Consider the following 19,209-nt stretch of genomic DNA (forward strand, 5'->3'; position numbering starts at 1 on the left):
CACTGAACTCTCAAGTAGTAACAGAGAAGCAAAGTCTTAAAATCTTAAATTTGATCAAATTAATCTCTACCTTCAGCTGAGTTGTGGAAACTTCCCATAACACTGAGCTGCAGGCAGTGTTCTCTCAGAGGGAGGCTATTAAAAAGCCTGAATTCATTTAAACCTCTCTGCTGCAGGTAGCTGTCCAAAAGCATAACTACCATGTGCATTATGAAGCAGATAAATTGGAAACTACTTTCAAATGGCTGTTGATTTTATTTGCTTGATAAATACAATCCTAACAAAATAAAAGTTAACCGATATTAAGAGATTTGTCTGAACATTAGAAAAACCCATGACAATTCAATAGGAATTAGTGTGAATTAAACCAAAAAGTGTAAATATTGCCAGCAAATATAAAATGTATGTAACGAAGGCGAGGGAGGATGCTTTAGTTTACATTTGTCACCCGACCACATTTTCTGTGTTTATAAACTTTTTTTTTTCCCCAAATTTAAAAAAATACTATGTTGTTTTCTATAACATATCAAAGCATTATTTGTACAAAATCAAATCATGGCCAATGATTCACAACAGTGCAATAGAGAAAGAATACAACCCCATCCAACAGGTGCTGAAAATAAATATCCAGGTTTAGAAAACACGATCGCCTGTACGCACACTGGGGAGGTCGCTGTCTGCAGGTGGAGTCATGTGAGTGTATCTGAAACATTAATACATTGAAAGGCCCCTGAATGCCAGCGTGGATAGACAGAAGCTGTCGAACTGCTGGGGGTTGTGTTTTAAATAACAACCAGAAGAGGCTGTTGCTGAACCCCCCATGCCTCCCAGGGCATTGCCTGTACCTCAGGCTTATTTGGAACCTTTAGAATGGATGAAGAAAACACTCTTGATGGCAAGAGTGTGAGCACAGCCTGTCATGAACAGGTATGAGGATGGTGGTTTACAGATGGGTTACCTACATGGCTAAGAGACACAAACAGCTCTCGATGAACGTTTCCATCATACAGGGACATAAATAACATCTCTCAAGTCTTTACATTTATTCAGTACATCTCAGAACAAAAACGAAGCTTAAGGGCATGTTGGGTTAACACGATACCCCGCAGTCTCCCAAGTTTTCAGCCAACCCAGAATAAATTTAAAGCTCCCTTGTATAGCATCTGCATCAGAAAGGTATCAAAGGCACAAGCAAGAAGTGACTAGGTTAATAAGCAGAAGTAATGGTGAATGAGGATGAAGAGAGTCACAAGGCAAATAATTACTAAGTGTGGGTGGGGGGTGGTTTTATTTACTGAAAATAACATCTTCCAATTCTGCTCCAGTGAGGGTAAAGAATGATTTTGGTTGAAAATAAAACTGTTACTGGATTATTTTAAATCACCTGAAGGAAACACTCTCAAAATAATCTAACTGCAAAACTCTTCTGGCCTCTCCAAACTCACCTGAGTCTGATGAGTAGAAGCCACAAGTATTAAGAGACAGAAGTCTCCAGGACTTAAAAGAAAGGTTTCTTTACAGAATGTACACAGCCAGCAATGCTCATTTGTGCAGTTTGACTCAGATTACAGTAATTTGCACAGTTCAGTTGGTTTCACGCATATCCAAGGAGCCTGATCAAATTGGAGTTTCTTTCCTGTCTTTGCTTGGCGATGGCTTCACTTGCTGCTCCTTGCTTGCTTTTGGCTGCTCTTTGGCTGCTTTTGTCTCCAGGACACTGTCTCTCTGCTGCTGTTGGGAAACAACCCCACGTTTTTCTGGGTCCTCTTCCTCCTGCACCTGCTGCTCTGACTTGGCTCGCTGCAGTAGCCGGAGCTGCACCCGCAGTTCTATGATGGCCTCTCGCTCCTCGTGAATCGCCTGGTTCAGGTGATTGTTCTTTATCTTTAAGCAAGGAAAACAAATGTCAGGGCTCCTTCTGGCAGAGGCGGGCTAGAACTAAGGGGGCATGTAGCACTGTGCTAGGGAGCTGTGCTCTTATCCCAGATGGCAACATGGACTTGCACACAACAAAGTACATAGGCATTTGTTATGCCCAGGAACAACTGATGCCAAACTACGGGTCTGCACATGTGCAAGTATCTCTGCACAGACTAAATCCAGTAACCAGAAGGGGAAGAGTGCCAGTGAACACCAAGACTCCAGTCTTACCTCTAGTTCCTCGTTCTGTCTCTGCAGATCTTCCAAGATGACCTGCAGTTCCTCCTCATCCTCACTCTCACTTTCACTCTCAGAAGAGTACTCCTCGGTTTCACTTCGGCCATGCTGCTGGCGACTGAAAGATCAATGGAAAACTGATTCAAACACCTCCTCGAGGCTGCCAGAACCGTAGCAGCATAAAAGGGTTAACTTGGATCCACTGAATAATCTGCAACGGTTTTGAAAACCAAGTCAGAATTTCCTTTCAAAGCTTAATTTAATAATGTAGTGATGTCCAGAGGAGATTTTTTTTAAGAGCACATGATCTGGTTTCCTTTAGCTGCTAACTCCATTGTTACACTAACAGAAAATATCCTGAAAGGCCCAAAGTTGCTGAGATTGCAACAAAAAGAGGTGTCTTTCAAATGTGATGTTCACAGGCTGAGCTTTTAGGTGTGGTTGAGAGTATCATTTCAGAAGACCACAAGTGGGGCAGGAGCTCTGATGTGGGCAGTTCCCCTCTTACCTTTGTATTTCAGCTATTTCGGCTCGAAGGCGATCTATTTCTTCCTTCTCCGAGGCAATCTGTCTCCGCAGGAACTGCTCCATGGCCAGCAGTTCTTCCTGTTCTGTTAAAATCTCGTTCTCCTGTAATGATCAATTAGTTCACTTCAGACCTTGACCTTATTTTCTGCAGGAACGTCTGGTAAGCGATGGTGCTGTTCTCTGACAGACTTTCAGCAGGAGTGCTCTGAACTCTGACTCATCAAGACCTCAAAGCAAATGCAAGTTGAAAACCAGCCATTTCTGTTCTGAATCCTCACGATGAATGCTGCACTGAATAGCCTTGGAGATGAGGCACCAAGTTCTGGCATGTTTGGCTGCCAGTTTCCTTAAATCACAGGGAAAAGCTCTGGCTAACCAGTAAAATAACTAGAAAACCTGAATTACAAGATATATCTCTGAAGGTGAATCTAAGGAGGCAACTACAGCGGAGAGAAGATCAAAGCTACTCAGGGAAGCAAAGGAAAGCAAAAAAAGCCAGAATAGTTGCTTTTCTTCCTTTGATCAGCAGGGAAGTAGTTAAGGGTATTAAAACAGGTCAGATTTATAAGGGCTCTCTAAGTACTTCAGCAACAGAGGCTACCTTTGGTGGTGGTGGTTGCTGCTGCACAGTGTCTCCTTTCTACTGTTAACAGGTCTCCTCAGCTTTGGGTTCACTCCTGCAGTCACCATTCCTTCCCTATTTTACTTACCGTTAAAACAAAGCCTTGTCTTTTAATAGAGAGACCCCTTTAAGCCTTCCATTTCCAATCACAAAGGAACAAAAGGGCGGTTAGTATTTTTGACAGAAATGGAGCAAGAAAATACCAGCAAACAGGCAGGTAAGTGCTGACCTGTGCAAGCAGAATATTTATCACTTCTTCGTTCTCATTCATTTCTTCTTTGGAGACATCCTCCTTTGAAAGGCTGGCAATTTCTTGTGCAATCTTTGTCTCACACTCCTGCCAGAGAAAGAGAACAACTTTTCAAAGGACAGCTTCCCCAGCCACTTTACTGTAAAAATAGATTTTCTGGGACCTATTATTTACTTTCCAAATACAGAATCACATCGTGGTTGTCTTGAAAGTGTTCAGCAAGGGACGTAGGACAGTTTAAAAAAGCATGCTTGAAGTTTGTTAACCTTGAGCTTTCCAGTAGTTCCTCTTGCTACTCCAGGACACACTGTGTCAAGCATATAATGAATCCATGCTCTGTCAAATACTAGATTTTTAGTCATACAATGTGGTGTGTTTTTTGTCAACAGCTGTGCAGGAGGGTGATGTTGCTGCCCTTAGGGAGAGCCAGCTAACCAGAAAATGCAATTGCCCATCAGCTACGTAAAGTGAAGATGTAAAATCCACCGCAAAAGGACTGAAACTTGGTCTGATCTAACTGTCACAAATGAAGGATCCACAACTTAGATGCTTGGCCAATAAACAGAAGTTACCCACCTGTCTCTTAGCTTCTCTTAGTTTTCTTTTCAGAGCTGTTAAAATCCTTTGCACCTCCCAGAGTCTCTCTTCTTTGGATAAGTCTTTTATCCCTGCCTGCAAGTCTCTGTGTAAACAGTTCAGTAGGAACTCCTAGAAATATTGCAAAGAAATCAGTGTCTTCGATATATCCTAGCCCAGCAGGCTAAAATGAAATAATCCTCCTAGCTTCACGGCAACAGGCTTGGGATTCTGGTTTTCAAACCTCAATATGTCAACTAACGAGAGTTAACATACATGATCTAGAGATCTAGAGCTAGTTGAAGAGCAGTATTAAAGAAATCGAACTGGTTTTAACATGTCCTCCTGACCTTTAGAGGAAAGGACCTTAAGATCATCTAGTTCCAGGAGCAGGGGTGCCTCACACTAGACCATGTCCTCCAAGGCTCTGTCCAGCCTGGCCTTGAATACCGCCAGGGATGGAGCATTCACAATTTCCCTGGGCAACCCATTCCAGTGCCTCACGACCCTTACAGTAAAGAACTTCCTCCTTATATCCAGTCTAAACTTCCCCTATTTAAGTTTTAACCCATTACCGCTTGTCCTGTCACTACAGTCCCTAATGAAGAGTCCCTCTCCAGCATCCCTATAGGCCCCCTTCAGATACTGGAAGGCTGCTATGAGGTCTCAACGCAGCTTTCTCTTCTCCATGCTGAACAGCCCCAACTTTCTCAGCCTGTCTTCATATGTGAGGTGCTCCAGTCCCCTGATAATCCCCACGGCCCTTCCTCACACTATAAAAGTACTGAACTACAGAGCCCTGTCTTTTGTGGACTGCTCTGCCATATAATCATCACAAGGCCATAACACCTTTCCAGCCGTAAATGGGGAACAGTATCACTAATTTCTTTTCAGTTGTTTCCACTTACAGGACAAGTGTGATAGAACTACAGTGTCTGTTACAAGCTTACAAGAATTTACTACTGAATGCATAAAAGCCAGGGCAAAGATAAAAACACTAAAGTAATTTCCAACCTGTCGCCTGATTTCTTCTTTGATGCTTTCTTGTGTTTCTGGAAGTGCTGGCATTGTTGCCATATTTGACCAGCGAAGAGGTTTTGTCACCTGCTTCAGGGTCACATTCCCAAAGAACTCTTGAACATGTGTAAAAAATACATACAGGACACGGTTGCTGATCTGCAGAGAAAGGACATACAGAACATTGGTTAAAACAACTTACTCACATCATCTTTACCTGTGAAGCACAGTAACTTTCTGCAGAAATAGCCTTTAGAATGCCTTTCTGTGACTCGTAGTCATACTAGTTTGTCCTAAGAGATTAAAACCTGGATTAAAAATGATACTTTAAACAACCCAGTGCTGTCCCTGTGGACTCTGTGTCTCTTACCTATGTATCTGAGGCAGTTTCATGCTAAACTCAGACACATCTTAACCTACTGCAATTATTTCCATCACTGGTAGATACAGAGATGTATTACTTTCCTTTTACTAGTGTAAAGGTGGTTAATGACAACAATGGATAACAGGGAATACAAACCATACCACACCATGGCTTTCTCTTCCCCAACATGTAAGCAATTTCTACAACATCTCTCTCATTGACTATAATAGAAAAAGAAGTTTGAAAGGGCCTGTTGCTGTTCTTGTTTTAACATGAGACAGAAACAAGTCTTTATTTTGATACTGTATCTTTCATTAAAATCCGAACATTTATCCTGTCACTACCTGCATTTTAATTGCTAAAAACTACTTAACAAAAACATGACTGGGCCTGCACTGCTTTGCATTAATTGTTACTTCTTTTCTTAGCTAGGAAGTGTCTGGCAGAGCAAACCAGCCAAGAATAATAGTGCCCAGCCCTTTTGCTGCTGGGCTTCCTCCTAGGCTCTTAATTAAAAAGCCAAGCTCTTCTGAAGTGTGGGTTTTCTTCTAGAAGACACACACCCAATAATGCCATGTTTCCATTATGCACAAGGACTAATTCTGGACTGTACTTAAATTAAACATTTCCAAGATGTTAAGGAATTAATCAATCCAGAATCCACAAACTCTTACTGGAAAACTAAGTAAGTCAGTTGTTTTTCCCTGACTGCAGACAAGGAAATGGCATTGGTATTTTGTCTTACACCAAAGCCATTAGACAAAAGTCATTACTGCACCAGGAAGATCTGTTTTCAGGACAGGATTCATTGGCTTGATACTACAATTAAGCAACAGTATGGTCTTCGCTAAATTAATGCTGAATCAAAAGCCCACAGGAATTGTGTATCTGCATGAACTGTCAGACAAATTCAACATTAAATGACTTCGGTTCACAACAGGATTAAAACCCTGACAGCAGTCTTTATAGTACTGTCACAATAAGCCAGGTGTCAGACCCATAGTATGCAAGCTCACATTCAGAAAGTCTTTTTGTTTTTCCCTTCCCAGCAGTTTAGCTTCCCAGTATATAAGGAGAAGCTGTAATTTAGCTTAACTGTTATCAGACACTACCCCTTTCCCACCTGCAAAAGAATTCCTGAAAGGAGTCTTTCCTGGCCTGAAGTTGTGCTCTAGCACTTGCTGTGTGGCAGACGTACCTGGACAGTAGGGCTGAGCACTATCGAAATATTCTGGATGTTCATTTTTGTTTCCAGTTCCTTTGCAATAACGTGGTCCATGTGCACAATCAGCCAGGAAATCAGGAGATGGTTACACTCTGGCAACTCTTTCAGCAGCCTCTGGCACTCCTGAACTTTCTCAGCTTCTGTGCTCTTCCCACAAGCATCTTCAAAGCGGGGCATTAGCTCTTTGGTAAGCAAGTTTTCAGGCAGTTCTCGCAGGTACTGTTTCAGCAAGCTGGCTACTGTATTGGGCTCATATTCTTCCAGGTTGGGAGATTCTTCTCGATCATAGGCTGCTTTTAGCTCATCAACTTTTGATTTTATTCCTTAAAACATTTAGATCAAGAATTAAGAGAAATCTTCAACTGTAAATGTATAATAATTAGTTACACTTTTTTTCTTTGAGAGGCACTTATTTCACCTCCCCTTACAATTTAAACTACTTGAGGAACACCTTTTAAGAGTTACCCACATGTAACAAAATTAAGATCATGACTCAAAATTACATAGATTGTTGTTTCTAAAAGCACCAACTACTTCTATGAAGCAAAACCACAGCCCTGCCAAAGCTCCAATGTGAAACTGGTGCCAGCATTCCCTTCCATCAAAGAACATAAAACAGGGTGAGGAAGGGCAGGGGAACACAAGATCAATTGTATTTTCAGTCAGCATCTTTCTGTCTGTTCAATTACAGAGCCCTAAGCCAAGAAGCAAATACGTTATCAACTCAAGTTCTTACCCATATCAACTACCTATAACAGCTTTCCTCTCCCAAACAATTTCTACCTATAACAGCTTTCCTCTTCCAACACACCCCACACTTTTTGTTCCCAGGTTTCCAGCTAGCCCTCCCCAGTGGAGGAATCTCACACAGGATTTTTGACTTGAGGCCCTGCATGAATGAAAGTGTGTTCACAAAGTTACTCAACACAGCCAGAGTTTTCTGCGAGGTGTTTTTATAACTCGGTGACATTCCAATCTTCCCAAACTTGGGGAAATTTCACTCTTAAAGCTCAAACACCTGTCTGAGTTGCGCCAACTTGGCTCATACACACCCAGTGCACTGGGCCCATGGTAAATGCCAGGTAAAATATACTCAGTTTCATATCCAAGTTAGGCATCACAACAGCTGGTAGGTTTTTGAGCCACTGGAGTTGTCTCTCTGGGCTCTCAGTTTAAGCAGTCTGACACACACAAGAGGGTGCTATTGCACAGGGGAACACTGAGACAGTACAAACATAAGAAATGGTTTATGGAAAACACACCTGTATCTGTGAAAATTCCCAACACATTGTGTCTTGAAAAAACCACAACTGGAATGTTCCAACAGGCAAGATGAAGAAGCTGCTTAAGCTCTTGCAGTATTTATGCATGCCTACCACATACCATGCAGATGGACAGCATGAAGACAGCTTAATGAAGCCTTTAAAACCGTTTGATTACTGCTTTTCACTGCTTTTCCTCAAATTCCTTTTCTCACTTGTTCTTGCTCCCTTAAACATACCCACAGAGGTACTTACACAAGTTACTTTGCAGATGCAGTTCACAAACAAAGGGGCCATTCTCTGTAATGTGACTAAACCTGATGTTTCATTTATGTAAGCTGGTGTTACACAACCACCATGGTTAATTAGCCTGCTGCTGCTAAGCTTAATTAGGGGAACTTGGATTTTGTGCTCATTAGTGTATTTGCTCAAAGAAAATAAGTTTTTAAGGGGGGGAGAAATCATACAATGGAAGTAACTGGAAAAAGCAACTTAGTGGGAAGCTGAAGTAATAAAGTGGTTGTATCTCATCTTTGCTTTTGCAATCAACTAGCACTGCATTTCTCATTCTCATGCAGAAGTAAAAAACCACAAGCTGGCCATCCTAACAAATTTTATTCATCGTTAGCACCCTACCACAGAAGGCAAAACCAAGCGGTTTCTTGCTGCCAGCAAGCAGTGCCACCACTTCAGCAATTTTTCTGGTACTTCAGACTTACGAGTTGCTCAACTTTAACTGCCTGATAACCTTTTGGATAATTAAAATGAATGCAGCTATAAACAGTCCCTAGGTGGTTGAAATGTTAAAACAGTAAGAAAATAGCAAGTAAAGACCTTAGGAACCTGCATGTCACTGTGCCCAGAGTACCTGAAACTCTGTAGATGCCTTCGCATTTCATGCCATACTTCTCTACGTAATCTATACATTCACGGAAAACTGCTGGCAGGCGGACACCATCATACATCATGGTCCTGTCTACTGCATCAGACAAAGGAATGCCAAACACAGGTCTATGACTTGGAACATCCACTTGAGGTATCTCTGTCTCCTGAATTGGCTTTTTCTTTTTCTTCTTCTCTTTCCACTGTTTTACAACATCTGCTGCAGTTAAGTCTTTTGACTTCTTCTCTTTATGTTTGTCTTCCTTATGTTTGTCTTCCTTGTGTTTTTCATCTTTGGGTTTCTCTTTTATTTTAAAATCCTTTTCCTTTTTTTTGGAAAAGCTGGGTTTCTTGAAGACATGTATTCCCTTGGACCTCTTCAACTTTGAAGGGCTTTCAGCTTCATCACCGGAACTGTCCTCTTGAAATGCAGCATAACCTTCCGCTATTGGGCAAAGAAGGAGAAGGCAAGAGGACAGCTATAAGTCTGTTTAGATAGCATATTGTAAGAGGGAGAGAACAAGTAGTAGTATGGTAAGGAGAAATGAAAAGCAACATGAGTGAAGAAAATAGCACCGGCCTGACTGCAGAAGGTTTTCTTTAGTCTTTACACAATTAAGTGGACAAGGATTAAATCAAAGTTGCATAATCACATCAAAGATAATCCACAGCTCCTAACCAATCTAAACAATTAATACTTTATATACTTACTCATAATGGCAATGTCCATGTTACGGGTTGGTTTCCCCTCTAATAGTCAAGGAAATGCAAAATAAAAACAACTGTCTGGCAACTTCTCTATGTTCCTGTAATCAACAGTGTAAGAGTTGCTGTTAAGGATCATCTGCTGCATACACATAAGCCTAACAAGCTTCTGTTAAGAAGAAACTAAACTTCAGCCACTTAACTCCCCAATCCCTCCCCAGAACATTATGACTGTTAAGTATGAAGTTAACAGTTTCAGCCTCAAATAAAATACAAAAAACAGAAAAAGGCCCAAGCACACTTACTTGTCCACTTGACAAATAAAACAATTCAAGTAACATTAGCACAATACCTGACCGTGAAGGTATCTGCCTTAAAAAGAGCTTCAAACAAGTCAATGGGTGGAGTACACTGTTTGAGCAGCACAACACCAAGTGCCGTCTAAAATGTGCACCAGGGCTTTTACTAGCTACGCCTCTGCAGCAAGCCCTGCCTGTCCTCCAGGCAACAACAAGCAAATCTTCAACTGTGGACTACAAAAACCAAACTCCACCAACAAAAAACCAACCCACAACCAAACCAACAACACACAAACCAAGGCAACTTCCAAGTCAATTAACTGATTTTACGCACACGTAAGAAAAGCCTGAAACCTGGTCAACAAAGACAACAGTTTACGTGCCCTTTGCACCAGCTAGGTCCCCCAAGGCAGAGGGCAGCCAGCTCTTGCTTCAGTGTGAAGCCCCCATTATACAGATCCTTTAAGGCTCTTCCACTACCCACAGGCAGCAGCTCTGCCCAAGTGAGGAAGCACACTGACAGCCAAGTGCTCTTCCTGCATCCTTTCGGGTGGTGGAAAATTACCCCCTTAGATTATGAGAGAATGCATCACACAAGAGATTGTAGGATGTAATTCTTATAGGCAAAAGAACCAGGAAACATTCAGTCTTTTGTTCTTTCAATTCTAAATTATACCAAGCTGCAGAGTTGCTCAGCATTAATTCATCACGTCCAAGGAGCTGTCTGTATTTTGAAGCCTCCCTGGCTGCTCCGTAGAAGGCAGCTTTTAACAGTCAAATAAATACAAGAAACGCATTAAAGCATGGAGCTGCCATAAAATAATTACAATTGCTGAAGCAGCTTGCTCCTCCCACTCTGGACTCTTCCCTAGGGCTACCAAACCCTTTCATACAAGGCAGAGAAAGACTGTAGCACTCTTCCTGTCACAGTGAATTTTTATTATAAAGTGCAGATGTTATCTGGACACAACCAGCAGCCAGGTCTCATCCTCCCAGTTTACCAGCTATGCCATCATCATCCACTCTGTAAACTAAACCCAGAAATGGCTAAGGAAACCTGCAGTGCACAAAGGAAGGATTCACATCTCACTCTGATACAAGAAGGAACTGCTGATGCACCAGCTATGGGAGGGACAAAGGCGGAGCACACATCACCACTGTGTTTTGTCAGAATGAGATGGGGCTGGCACCAAGCTTCAAGATTGGGTTCACAGATGTTAATTTCCAAACAGAAAGCCAGATCCCCACCAGCCATTTCCCAGAACAACCTGCCCTCGATCTTTCCTGATCACAGTCAAACAGCATAGGGTCATCCCCCAGCATGTCACCTGGGTCAGAACAGGGGACCCAAGCTTGGAAGTCAATGTCCCCAACAGAACACCTGCCTTAGTGTCTCAACACTCCACGTTGCAACACAAATCTCGGTGCTTTCCTAGATCCGTGGTAACATAACACCAGCAACAGCACATTACTGAAACTGGTATTTCTTGACTCCATGAGAAGACAGGAAGGAGCAAGTTAAATACAAAACAGCCTATTCTAATTTGTCTCAGTAACATTTAGGAATACATACTACTTAGGTTCACAGAGAATCTCAATCTCCCACTCATACCAAGAGCGGGTTTGTATGTCTCTCAGAGTAGCCCAGTTTTCTTTACCATACTTCTGCTAATAAAGTCACTGTATCCCTTCCACCAGTGACACAATATATTGAAATATAAGCAACCTACATTTATACAGGAGGAATTATCAAAAGCAGTAGACAAACCAGGTAATTCTAACATTGGAAATAAGTATTACCTGCTGTCAGTAAACTGGTATTTCTGCTCACTGTTTCCTCAAGACTTCCAGTACTTCTTCATTTTCCCATCACACTAGTGCATGTTAATGACATTTTCCTTGACCTGTATGAGACCACTACTAATAAATACTCCAATTTTACCAGCATAACAAGTGAACTATGCCAATTCCTTGCTCAGACTTTGTTAAACCTTCCACAAGCATACCTTCACTGCAGTTATTTTAAATAGGATGCTCCAAGTACAGCCCTTATCTTACTGAAAATTATGAAAACCTCTTTTAAAAACAGAAATACTAAAATATTCCAGTGTTACTCTGGAAAAATTTAACTTACAGGCTTAACAGCTTTGTCACGCAGTGAGGCCACTGTTTCTATCAGTCTGTCTACTCGGGAATGCTTCTTCTGCACTCTTACAATGAAGCTGTAATTCCATGCTATGTAGTATTTACTGTTAACACAAAGGGTTGCATTATATGGAACTGCCCCTTATCAAACCTACCACAAGATACATTTTGTGCATCAGGTCTCTGGTGAGTTTTTAAGCTATTTATACCTCTACACATCATTTTGGCTCCCTGGGGAAATTTTCATGCATCGGTAATTAATTCACTGAAAGGATACATGGATCACTTTTACATATGGAAGAATCAGTTGGTCAAATATGACTACAGGGACCAAAGTGCAATGTTAGCATTAATTATCTAACTTCAATTCGTCACAGGGATTGCCATCAGCATATAACGTTTCTAAGCAAAACAGTAAGACACACATGGATGCATAATCATCTTGGATAGATGGCTTTTATTTCCTCTCCTCACCCACAAGATGTATTGTTGTTATTAATAGAAACTTCAAACTTACAGACACTAACTACCAGCACTTACTATCCAACTTTCAATTAGATCAGTTTGGTTTTGCATTCAACTCACTGACGTGAACACAGCACTCTGCCAAAATTACGCATTCCAATTACTGCTCAGTGCTATGCAACGAGAGTAAATGAAGCTGAAATACGAAATTTGCCTTACCTGATTTTGATTTAAAATAATTACTGGCACTGAAAAGCAGACTTTTAGACTGTTTGCAAATGGTACTTTGCTAAATACACATTGGTGCATAGATATACATAGTAATTTGTCAGTAGAATAGAATGTAGCAAAACAAAGATAAACCTTGATATGAAGAGCCTCTAATGTTTATCATGGGTAGGAAACTGTAGTGACTTCCTATTCTGTAGATCTGGGAGCTGTATTCAGAGCTTCCTCATACACCAGATCAGTAAAAATAATGTTCTGTTTGCAATAGCAATGACGTGGTTGTTTCGGAGGATGACAATGGCCTCCTTACAAACCTCTCCCCATACACATGAAGTATCCACTGCTACTGCAGAATCCATCTCCATTTGCACTCTGCACGGAAGGAAGGATCATAAGAACAGAGACAACTTCACACGCCACTCCTCTATGTGAAAGAGCTGGGAATGCTATTAGAGCTTTTGCATGATTGCTGGATGTCCAAATTCCTGAGAAGAAACTATTTTGGCGAAAAATCCCTTAAGATGACAGAAGAGAGAATAGGCTGGTATCTGGTACCTGACAGTCACAGATCACTAGAACCTCAACTCAGCAACTCAGAGGAAGGAGATAAGGGTTAACACCCAGTCTGGACTGAAGATTGTTTGGAGCAGGTCCTCAAGTTAAAAACAGGAATATTTCAGCCCTCATCTATCTCCCAAAAAAACACCCCTGCCCAACACATTTGTGATTTGGTCTTCAAAGTATTTCCTGAAAACATCACAAGAGTTCAAGCCAGTGATATTACTGTCCTTTCACAAAACAGTTCTGTTTACAGTTCAACCGATTCTCCATTTCCACCAAGAATTCTGTAAAGAAAATGAAAATTATTCTAAACAAAAAATCCAGCTGCACATTGAACCCATGCTGTACAAGGCCATCAATCTCAGAAGCAAAACGAATAAGCAGAGTGATCTACTACATACAGACTCTTTATCTACAGAGATTCTAATGGGTAGAATAGCTTTTTTCTTAAGAATGTCTTAGAAACGTTTTCCTTTTGCAAGGAACTGCAATGTTATGACTTTATCAACACACAACTATTGACAGGTGGTTAAACATTTAATCTTAAAAATCAACTATGCTGGTCACTGTCTCATAGAAACCATTATTGCTGAATAAAGGTCTGTTTTTGCTCTCCTGCTGCCACAGTACAAGTCTTGCATGGAAAGGGATCCTTTGAGTCAGGGAACACATCTGAGATGAAACTATCCCACTGAAAATAAAATGCATTCTAATCCCTAATACATCCCCTAATCTAACTCACTCTCCAGGCTAACCAGCACTCAGTCTGTCAGAGGAGGGGAGAATAGAGATCAGTGGCTCAAATATTTTTCCAGGAGCTGACATTCTACATCAAAACCAGTATTCGATTTTCTATTATCTCCAAAACATTTGTGAAGTTTACATTTATAGAGTATTATCAAAATATCCCAAAAACTGAAAAGGTGGAAGAAACCGAAGAATCGGAAGTGTGGAAGGAATAACAAAAGGCAAAGCTGGAAGGGGGACTCAAAAAAATCAACCATGTTAAGCAACTGTAAAGAACACCTGTCGTTTATGTAAGTAAAATGTCTGTTCAAGGTATATTTACAATAATGCCTATTTTTGGACTGTACAAGATGTACTGAAAGCTTTATATGTAACTTACTCTTAGACCTGACTGGCAATTATATGACACACTTACATTACGGCTTAGAAATGCAGAATGTTTTTTTACATTACAGACTATAGGTGATAATTTGATTCTGCTTACATATTGCCTTTTTGTGCTTTCGAGGATTTTTCCTACCTTTAAAGCTTCTTTTAAGTAACAAAAATTTCTTTACATCAGCTATAAAATGTGTTGTGATCTCTTGTGGAAGAAAGCAGCTACAGTGCTAATGTGCACAGACCTGCAAGTATTTGCTGAAGAAGCGTTTTTGCTCTTTAGCCTGCCGTTACACTGTCACCAAGAGACATGCCAAATTATACCACAAAGAAACCCACACTATATATAATGCTGACCTCTAAGAATTCCAAATTTAGAGGTGTCTAATGCAGGGTTAGAACAGAAAACTGATTTGCAAAGGGTAAAAAAACCCCAACTACTAACAGCCTGAATTTAGACCTATTCAATAATACTGAATTTTCATCACCATTCCAGTAATCTGTATTAGGTTAATGTTGTTAGAGGAAAACCCTGAGAAATCACTTTAAACCTGTAGGAATTTATACTGTTTGGTTTAACTTGAGGATAATATGTTTTTGAGTTACAGCAGTATTCAGGCACACAGTCTTCAGACAGAGTAACAACGGTCCTTCTAAACTGCAGTAGAAATAATTCCTGCATTCCAGGAAACTGGCTTGATTAAAAGCAGTGCAGTGGCAGCAATTCTTAAAGACTAATTATTTAAATACGTGCATGCATATTACAGACAGTCACCAGATTCATTCTAACAGAATAGCGTGTGCTGTCTCATTGGTTTTGATCTTCCAAACTTCACGTGTAAGCAGTAGCAAGGTACACTGGCAGCCAGAACTTCCAGGCATCAGGGATAGAAGCATGATAGAAGAGGAACATTATTTTGCAGTTTTGCTAAAACAAATGTCAGTTAAAAAAAGCCCCAGCATGTGGGCTGTGATATTTAGGTTTCAGAGACTTGGACAGGAAGGATCTTTCTGCTACTGAGAGTGCTCACTACCAAATTAGTATTTCCCAGTGCTCTGTTCTCTCAGAACATGTAGAGGAACTCTTACAAAATAAAAACTATTTCATGTTTCCAAAACTTTCTGCACAAATCTTAAGGTGGAAGTTAAGATTTCCCTTGTGTTGTTTTGATGGAGGGGTACACTTTCTAAATGAAAACTTCCATTCTGGACAGGGATACACTGACAAAGAATGGATTCTACGGTCAAAGCTTTACTTTCCTCTAACCTTTACTCTGTTGGTTCTAGTAAATTCAGATCTCAATGTTGGCTTGCACATTTTTGAACTCTGCAAAACCACTTTGGCACTGCTGGTGGAAACTGCAAGATCAGATTAAAATGAGAAGCTAGAGGGAAAAAAAAAGGACACAGATCTTACTGCTTCTCAAACAGTGATGCAGTGTGCACAAGACAATTTGAGGTGGTAACAACAGCAAACTCTGAATATGTGAGACATAAGGGAAGAGTTCAAGTTGTTGAAACTGGCTCTTCGAAATTTAAAAAGTACAAAATTCAGGTCAAACCTGGTTTTATCTTAGCCCCTCAGCTGCAATTTCAAAAAACATCTATTTAGAAATACACTTGTAAACTTCCACTTAGAATGCAAACAGATAATGAGATTAGAAGCACATGCCAGGAGATTACCAATGCATTGCTAAAGGTTCTGGATAAACAAGTTTATTAGTAATTCCGGGCACATGCTTGGCACCTGTACCTGTGCAGCAAAAAACAAATCCAGTTTTTGGTTAAGGTGTGGGCTTCTTTGGAAGAGAAACAGGTATTGCACAAAGCCTGTTTGTACAAGTTAGCTTCCTTCACACCTAAAGAAGTTTAAAAAAAGCACTGGAAATACTAAGCAATTTTGAGAAAGAAAGAAAGAAAGAGAGAAAAAGAAATTATAAGCATGAAATAAGAGCAGTTTCCTACTCACTTCTTTTTTCTTTCTTCTTAAATTTTCCTTTCTTCTTCCCATACTCTTTTTCATCATCAGATACTATATCTGGAGGCTCATGCAAGCTGTCATGAGGTGGTGAAGGCTCACCAGTGCGGTACAATCCAGGGAATTTTGTAGGACTGATTTCTTCAGAGCTGGGAGTACGAGCAAGACCTCCACTGTGCTCTACCCGACGGTGTTCACTGGGGCTGCTAGTGGGAGGCAGGAAGCACTCGGTCATTCTGATTCCCTGATATCCAAGTGAGATCTTCTGCTACCTGTCCATCACACCTGCAGAAGGGAAAACAAAAAGAAACCCCACACAATTTTAAGCAATGGGTTTCAGACCACCTTGTTTAGAGCTCTATCATGAAAACACAAACAGCAATGCCTCCTGCAATGAATGTTCCAACTTCTGTCAAGACACAGTAATATAATATCAGGTCCTAAACTCAGGGTTTGCAGAATGTGTCCATTAACACCTAAGCCACATTAACATAATGTGAGCTGCTATTTTATTCACTTATACTTTATAATACGTAAAACATTATATATTAAGTAGGAGAATATTTTAACATTTGAAATAATTCTTACAAAATTCATAGGCTGCTTGTGTACTGATCGATTAATATTTACTATAAAACAGCTAACTTTAAACATTTGATACAAAATAATTTGTCTGGAAGCTCAGACTGTTTGTGAGCACTGCACTTCAGGCAAAGATCATTTTCATCTTTCCCAAACATACTTTATAGATGCAAATAAGAACTTGCCTAGCCTGTTGCAACAAGGGGGAGGAGTTAAAGGAAATCCATCTTCTAATTATGCTAACGTAAATTAAAGAAGGTAGAAAAAGCATGATTGTTTTTCTGGCCTATAAGAATTTCACATTCAAAGAGGGGGGTATCAGGTCATCTGCACCCAGGTGCTGGTATGTTATCTGCTTGAGAGTTATGACCAAATAAAAGCTAGTATGAAAACTGCTGAAGAAAGCCAATACATAAATTCTCAACAATGAAACTCCTAAGCAAAAAACCTCTTCCTAGCACAGGTAATTCCAGAAATTCCCCAGAACAGATATGCTGCATGGGACATTATACCTCTAGAGTCCACTCTGCTGAACTTGACCCTTTGTGTTTAAAGGGTCACCTTCAGATATGAACCATTCTTTCATGGGATGAAAGGAAAACAGAAATAGAGCTAACCCCAAAGAAAAATCTATTTCCCACATCCACTGCTATAACTGGCTGACAGGTCAAGTCATGGTTACATGCTAACTGCTTACTGCTGAGAGAAAACAGAGCTACTGGAAGACAAACAGGAGAAAGAGATTTTTGTAATTGTAAAGATGTATCAGTTACACAGCCTGGTTCCCTGTGCGGCCATATGAGTGTCACAGGGAAGACTGCGGACACTTTGGGAAAGGTGCCCTGCACTTCAGACCTAAAGTGATCATGGTGGCTGTGTAGTCATGGCCTCAAACCTTCCTTCTCAAAAAACCCAAATCACAAACCCCAGAATTAAAACATGGTTCGAGATTATGCACACAAGCCTTACTAAACCTATGAGTATTTTAGCTGTGACAAGTGTATCTAGATATAATACCTGTGGTTTCTGCACTAGCCTTTGTACTCTGCACTCACCTCTGGTACACCTGCTATTTAATGCTGATGTACAGACTACAGTTACGAAGAAAGCACTCAACCCTTTGCTAAGTGAGGCAAACAGTCATGGATACCCACTACTTCATAAAATCTTATTCAGAGAAACAAATGACACAGATCCTGGCTAAGCAGGAACTCCTGAGACATCATACAGACACACTGTAACTTCTTACGCAAAAGCAGGAAGCCTTTTTAAAAGAGAACAGCATTAACACAAGGCACAGCCAGTTTCCTTATATTTTTTTCTTATCATGCTTGTTGGATTTTGTTACATTTTTAATTGTTATCAAATACTCCACTGCTAATTCAATATTGTGTTTAAACGAATAAATGGTGTGCTCAAACAAGATATTTTAGGAGAAATGTCCAGGTATCTAAAGCTTCAGACTCTCAGATACCAAAACAGGACAAAACTTTCAATAACACAAGCATTTTCAATATTACCAGTGACACAGACTGGCAATACTATTGCATTCAACTGAGTACCAGAATGATCCATAAAATTCCTGCAGAGCACCTCTTTGCATTTCATCTACCCACCCCAAAAAAGCAGAACTCAAACCACCCCACCCAAAGCTGCTGGACAGACTAAGTGTTACCCAGGGGATGAAATTAGAAATACTACACTTAATTAAGTGAATAGGATGCACCACACCTACAAATCAGTCCACGTCTACAGTGGGCAAGACAGGCAAATGCACAGAGGGAAAGGACAATGCCATTGCCAAGGCACATAAACTCCACCAAGGAAAATAAGGGTGCACATGCTTTGCCTCTGGAACTCAGCCGAGCTCCAGGGATGAAGCCAGCCTTAGCCCATACGTTCCACAACGCTCTTCAGCAGTATTACTCAACTCCTGGCTTCTTGTTTATGGACTGGTAGAATACAGAAAAGCATAATACGCACTTGTGTTTTGCCACGTTAATAATTATAGATGTGCCCAGGTAAGTGGGTTTTGGGTGAAGGTTGTATTTGTTTCTTTGGTTGATTGGGATTTTAAAAACCAACCACTCATTCTTCAGTTCTCTGTACGCAGAACACAGTGGAAACTGTATGAAAGAAAAAATCTCACTACAGGTGATCACTCACAGAGGCTTATGGAAATTACTCAGATTAGAATTTGAATAGGGCACAGTAAGACACAATTATGATGAGAAACAA

At 40.6% G+C, this 19,209-nt stretch overlaps 1 protein-coding gene across 2 annotated transcripts in view; it reads right to left on the reverse strand.

Moving 5' to 3' along the window:
* Positions 1-232: 232 nt before the first annotated feature.
* Positions 233-19,209, reverse strand: part of RALBP1 (ralA binding protein 1) — a 34,460-nt gene continuing 15,483 nt past the window's right edge. Inside the window, exons 2-10 of one of the 2 annotated variants that reach the window (XM_061356299.1) lie at positions 16,381-16,674; positions 8,870-9,328; positions 6,713-7,062; positions 5,148-5,309; positions 4,134-4,265; positions 3,537-3,644; positions 2,666-2,787; positions 2,152-2,275; positions 233-1,884 (exon numbers count right to left, since the gene is read on the reverse strand). In XM_061356299.1, coding sequence (XP_061212283.1) covers positions 1,618-1,884; positions 2,152-2,275; positions 2,666-2,787; positions 3,537-3,644; positions 4,134-4,265; positions 5,148-5,309; positions 6,713-7,062; positions 8,870-9,328; positions 16,381-16,624 — 1,968 coding nt within the window. In that variant the 5' untranslated portion in view covers positions 16,625-16,674 and the 3' untranslated portion in view covers positions 233-1,617. Of the gene's footprint in view, positions 1,885-2,151; positions 2,276-2,665; positions 2,788-3,536; positions 3,645-4,133; positions 4,266-5,147; positions 5,310-6,712; positions 7,063-8,869; positions 9,329-9,594; positions 9,690-16,380; positions 16,675-19,209 lie in introns of those variants that run through there. The other variant, XM_061356300.1, reaches the window with a different exon arrangement.

This window comes from Neopsephotus bourkii, unplaced genomic scaffold (genome assembly GCF_033783945.1).
Source record: "Neopsephotus bourkii isolate Nb327-2 ecotype Australia unplaced genomic scaffold, CSIRO-AGI_Nbou_v1 NB_846, whole genome shotgun sequence".
NCBI lineage: Eukaryota > Metazoa > Chordata > Aves > Psittaciformes > Psittacidae > Neopsephotus > Neopsephotus bourkii.